The sequence below is a fragment of the Hemicordylus capensis genome, chromosome 2, assembly GCF_027244095.1.
Source record: "Hemicordylus capensis ecotype Gifberg chromosome 2, rHemCap1.1.pri, whole genome shotgun sequence".
Taxonomy (NCBI): Eukaryota; Metazoa; Chordata; class Lepidosauria; order Squamata; family Cordylidae; genus Hemicordylus; species Hemicordylus capensis.
In genome coordinates this window covers 62749001-62755000 of record NC_069658.1, presented here as the reverse complement: position 1 = coordinate 62755000, position 6000 = coordinate 62749001, and the positions used below count along the sequence as shown (strand labels likewise).

At 42.5% G+C, this 6000-nt stretch overlaps 1 protein-coding gene across 5 annotated transcripts in view; it reads left to right on the top strand.

Moving 5' to 3' along the window:
* Positions 1–6000, top strand: part of KIAA0825 (KIAA0825 ortholog) — a 431089-nt gene that overhangs the window by 212555 nt on the left and 212534 nt on the right. For all 5 annotated transcript variants that reach the window (XM_053293916.1, XM_053293918.1, XM_053293915.1 and 2 more), the window contains one exon: positions 3328–3483. In XM_053293916.1, coding sequence (XP_053149891.1) covers positions 3328–3483 — 156 coding nt within the window. The remainder of the gene's footprint in view (positions 1–3327; positions 3484–6000) is intronic.

Here is a 6000-nt window from a genome sequence, read left to right as displayed (position 1 = left end):
GCTGGGAGAAAGGGAGCCATGCAGACCTCAACTAAAAGTGAGTTCCACAGCCTAAGGGAAATCACTGAAAGGCCTTGTCCTGTGTGCTTGACAAATGAACCTCAGCAGGTGTTGACATACAGAGCAGAGCCCTCCCAGCTGACCTAGTCAGGTGGGTAGATCATCTGGGAGCAGGTAGCTCCTAAGGTACCCAAGGCCCAAGCCATTTAGGGCTTTAAAGGTAACAACCAGTACCTTGAATTGTACCTGAAACACATTGGCAGCTAGTGCAGTGTCTTCAATATTGTTGTAATATGCGTGTGCATGCGGCCCCAGAAATCAAACTGTCGACTGCATTCCACACCATCTGTAGATTTGTTTTCAAGAGCATTCCCACATAGAGCATATTGCATTAATCCAAACATGACATGACCAAGGCATGGGTGACAGGTCAAGCTTCCTGAGGAAGAGTTGCAGCTGGTACAGCAGCCGAAGCTGAGCAAAGGCACTCATGGCCACCACTGCCGCCTGATTTTCTAGGAGCAGTGCTGGATCCAGGAGAACTTCCAAGCTGTGAACTTTTGCTTTCAGAGGGAGCAGGTTCACAGGCTTGCTATATTATTATATATATAAATATATATACATATAGCAAACACTGTCAGTGCTTGTCTGATACATCAAACTCACATGCATAATTTTACAATGAAGCAATGGGAACTGCTGGTGGGGAAATGTACGTTTTAGATTATGTTTACTGTTTCCAACAGCATGTGTCTTTGGGGACTCTAATGGTCAGTAAAGGATGAAGCATAAGACCTGGATTGTGAATTACCCAAAATAAAATCACTTCTGAGTTCAGTTTTTTCAGTCCTTGAGAAATCAAAGGGAGTAGGAATTACTTTTTGTTGTCATAAAAGTTTTACTTGCCCAATTTTGGTTTTGGGATAGAAGGAGGGTCGGTGGGAAGCAATGAAAACAATAATCAAATGTAAAACTGTTTTAACTGTTAATTATTAAAAACATCTGGGTTCTTACTAATCCTCAAGAGATATGCTGGACCCAGAAACTTTCATTTTTCTGTTATGCCTCATATTTTGTGACTCTTACCTTGGGAGGAAACAATAACACTGTTCCTTTTCAACAGCATACAGCACTTCAATATGAGTTCAATATGAACTCATATGAGTTTGGTACTGAAACCAGTGCCAAACCCATATAAAGCTCTGGGGACTGAATGATGTTTCTTGGAAATCTCATACATCTTCTGTCATTATAGGGTGCATTTTCTGTCATTATATACTTCATCATAGTAAGTAATAAGTTTATTGTTGTGACCACTGGTCATAACATAACATGGCATAGCATAACATAAAGCATAACATAAAAGAGAAACAAGAAAGAACTCGGAATACCATAGAATTACTTCAACACTCTACTTAAACTAAAAACAATGCTACAATTTAGGACAGAGTATGTCAGCTATAAATTTCTTTCTGATTTTAAAAGAAAGTAAAGCAAAAGTGGCAACCTGACAACTGACATATTGGCAAGAAGATAAGTCAAACATTCCACAACTGAACCCTTAAATTTGTCTATAATCTGTCAGCATGCACCCAGTGTTTATTTCAAGTAAAGATGTGCATGCAGCTGTCTGGTCTGGGGCGTGATCTGTTGAATCCATTAGAATGGGTTTTGTGAATGCGCTGAAGCCTGTCAGTGTGGAGTACCACAGCTCCTCTCAGCACTTGCACCCCGCCCCATGTGACCATGTGGGGCTATTTAAGATGGGAGGAAGCACCTACACTTCAGTTCCTTTTTGACCACAGTAGCGATCGGTTCTAGGGGTGTGCACAGAACTGGTTCGGAGGCCCTTTATGGGCCTCCAAACCAGTTCAAAGAACCGGCGGATCAACAGCAGGGAGTGTCTAGCTTTAAGAGCGGTGAGTGCACTTACCCCTCCCCTCACTGGCATCCGTTTTTTAAAAAGCCCATTGGGGCAGCAGCGTACCTCCCTGCTGCCCCGTTGCCCCCGATTTCCAGATATGACCGGAAGTCTCCCATGTGCCTGTGCACATCAGAGACTTCCAGTCATATCTGGAAAAGGGGGGCAATGGGGTGGCAGGGAGGTACGCTGCTGCCCCGATGGGCTTTTAACAAAATGGACGCCAGCAGGGGAAAGCAGCAGGAGGGGTAAGTGCACCCTCCCCCGCTCTTAAAGCAGCACCCCCGCCACCTTTGAGCCTCCCCGCTGTGGTTGCACGTACATCCCTAATTGGTTCCTAGGTCACTGCAGCTCCTTGTTCCGGTTCCTTGATCTTAGTGAGTTCTGTATATTAAAAAAGAAAGAAAGAATTGTGTTATCAGCTATTTTGACCTTAGGACTGTTTTAGACTACGTATTTTGTGTTATGGACTATTTGAGTTGAAAGATCGGACTGATATTTTTGGTTTTGAAAATGGAATGGTAATGGATGACCCTAAACGTTTAGAAAAGAAAACGGGTAAAAAATCCTTTAAACGCTGCTCTAAATACATGTTTATTTTTCATAAACTATGTACCTAGTTACTAGCTATTGTTTCCAGTGAGATGCAACATAATAGACACATCCATTTTAGTAACATTGTAGGTGGTTGTGTTTGTCTGTCGAAAGAAAAATCCAAAGTAGGGTAATTTGGGACCAACCAAAAAGAACAGAGTATCAGTGAGCTTCCAGGTCCTACAGAACTCTTCATCAGGCAGATGGTAAACAGACAGGCAGGGGGAGGGAAAGGGTTATGTTGTAGGAGTCCTAACAGTCTGCAGTGTGTGGAATATGAAGATGTAGTGAATGAAGAAGGTGCTGCTGGGTGTATGTGTGTTGCAGACTTGGATCAGTCTCTGAAAAGGTGTGAAACTGTTTCAATACACACAAAAGAAACAAAAATGACTATATCTCTTATCTGGGGGGGAATATAAAATCTGGACATCCATTTTCTAGTGCTAGCCTGAAACTGTTAGTACTGTTGATAATATTACAGGGAAAGGATCTCATGCCACAAATATCATTAGTCTAAAAGATAGTGTTTGTTTGAAAGCACAAAATATTAGTTGAATCACCAGATATTTTGCATTTGGATTTTAAAAGATTATGGTTCTCTTTTGAGTATGGAAAACATTAAGAGTTTTAACACATGGTTATATATATTATAACATGTACTGTATTATAATATAAATCTGTATGTTGAGCACTATGATTTAGAGCCTGAGTTTTTTCGCACACATGCATGAAAGTTGACTTCATTCTTTTTACTGAAGGTAAATTGTACTCATTTGTACAAATAAAATTGTACTTGGACTTCTCTTTTAAAGGAATATTTGAGTGAACAGCTGTCTTACGAAGAGTTTTCTGAAGAAAATATGGCAACCATTAGACCTTTAAATCTGACATTAAGCAGCAAGGAGAAGCAGCCTGTGTTTGACCCCTTCCAGGTGCACTACCTGTATTGCACTAACGTGTTAGAAAAGGTTAGTAATGATCTCAAGTGTTTTCACTTTCACGGTTTATGTGAAATATTGCAAAAATGTTGAAGGACTTGCTACCAGTATAAACTAAATTTCAATACCTGTATTAGTTTCTGACAACCTTAACATTCTGATTTATTTTAAAAAAGAAAAAAGAACCAGCTAACAGAATCAACAAATCTGTGCTGTTGTCCAGATACCATCCTCTGCCCCTGTGTATGCTCACTCTCTTACTGACCAATGCTCTCTGCTTCTGGCATCACTCCAAATTTTGCCTCTTTTGAACAACAACAAACATCACTTCAGTCTAGGTTCTTGCCCTTTCTGTCCCTGCCCCCCACACTGAACTATCCACTTTCTGCCTGAGTGACTTGCCTAAAATCCTTGTTGGTCCAAGGATTCTTCCCTGGATATAAGGCTAATTATATTCACTACATATAGAGTTTTCTGAACAATCAGTTTTTTCCACACAATAAATGCATATTGGTTTGGTTTTTCACTTATTGTGTAGAGAAAAACCTGGTACGTTATCTGGAAAATTGCAAGTCCCCACATTTGTTTCTGTTTCAAGTAGTAGCTATGAGAGCCCTGATTTGTATCAAAGCTCTGGCATGGGTAAATAAGGGTTCCAATCCTTTGCTCTACAGCTCTGATCCAGACTGCTCTCCTGAACTTGCTCTGACCTATGGAGAAAAAATGTTACAGGCACAATTTGCCTGCATATTTTTAAGGCACAATTTGCCTGCATATTTTCCAAGCACAATTTACCTGTACGTTTTCCAGGTCACATCTAATAGCAATCATGGGGCGGGATGTTGGATTTAAGTTGGGAAATCAGTGCAGGGGCAAAGTCTTAGATCACCCCTTTCCCCACACCATGGCCCCAGTCCAAATTGGGACAATTCCCCATTTCCGTTACCTGATTTTTGAAGGTGAAAATTTCCGTCATTAAGCGCTTGCAGGGATTAGATATACATGCCCTGAAGTTGGCTGATAGATAGCTCCCAGTACTTCTATATGCTCCCAGTACTTTTGTAAGTGTGGTCATTTTGTCCCACACAAGTGGGAATGATAAGTGCTCTTAAGGCATTAGCCCTTTATTGCAAGGAAGAACAACTGAACATTAATTATCAGAAAACAAAATTTCTGGCCTTTTCCAATAGGGGAGAATATAAATGGAGGATTGATTACCATGATATAGAGCAGGTCAAAAGCTTCAAATATTTGGGGGCAGTATTGCAAGGATCTGGGAGGAAGACTGCTAAATCAAATATGCAGTAGCTTAGGCACAGAGAAGCACATCAGCTATTCTAAAATTCCCCAGATGTCAAGGAGGGAAGTTTATTCCAGCTGCCATTAATTTATTTAAAGCAAAGTTGATGGCCCAAATGTTATATAGGGCCCAGCTTGGCCCTTATGCTAATTATATCCTCTTATAACGGGTTCTACCCAGGTTCTTAAGAGCATTATTTTTTACTCCCAAATTTATCCCAAATTTATCTCTAATGCTACTCTGAGATTGTAAATGGGTGTCATTCAGATCGAGGCCTGAGCCTGGTACCTAACACTTGGGTAATAATTTAATGCCCAGCAGACTTCTACCCTGACTGATAGCCACTGCTCTAGCTGGTGGGAGCACTGCGTAAAAAAACTCCTCAGCTATTGTCTTTCATCAGATGCAGTCCTCTTTCTAGGACTAGATAGGGCCAAATAAGTCATCAAACAAAGGATCTGGGATATTGAGTTTCAGAATGATCTAATGGGAATATCCAAGGCATTTCAGTTCCTTAGTGGAGCGTTGAGAACTTGCCCAGCCCATTATATGGGCGCAGCCTTCTTGCCCTGCCTTCTTACCTTTCTCAAATACAGATAGGCTTTCTTGAGGGCTCGGATGAATGCCTTCCCTTCTGAATTATTAGCTGGTAGGTATAGCAAACCTCTAATTGAGTAAAGATACTGCACTTGTAACTCAGAAGAGACTGAGTCAGTTGCCCGTGTGCTCTTGTGGAGCACTGGAGCTGCGAGGGCTCACCCGGAATAGAACCTATTGGGGGAGGAGCCCACCCCAGCCTGGATCTTCAATCCTGATGATAGCCCTCCAGGCCCTTCAAAGTCAAAGCCAGTCAGAGGAGCCCTCAGAGGAGCACTGGGGGATCTGGTGCCTCCCTGTAGGAATCCTACCCCATCCTTAGAACCTCTTGCATCACCAGAAGTCCCAAGCAGTGGAGGCAATGTTGTTCCAGGGCTGAGCTCCAGCTCCAAAGGCAGAGTGCACACCTGGCACCTAGCTGATCAGGGCTTCCCTCCCAATGGGCCTACTCAGGAGCAGAGGGAGGCTAGCTCAGGCACCACCTCTAGAGCAGAGTTGGCCTGAGGATCCAGGAAGGGACAGGACTCTTGCTAGCTATAAACATCTTCAGCTGGAGCCAGCCGTTTGCTGGTTAAACAGCACCCTTTGAGAGCTACTGTCTCCAGCTGCCCTGCCTGACCCAGAAATAGATGGTAGGGTAACCCCAAGCA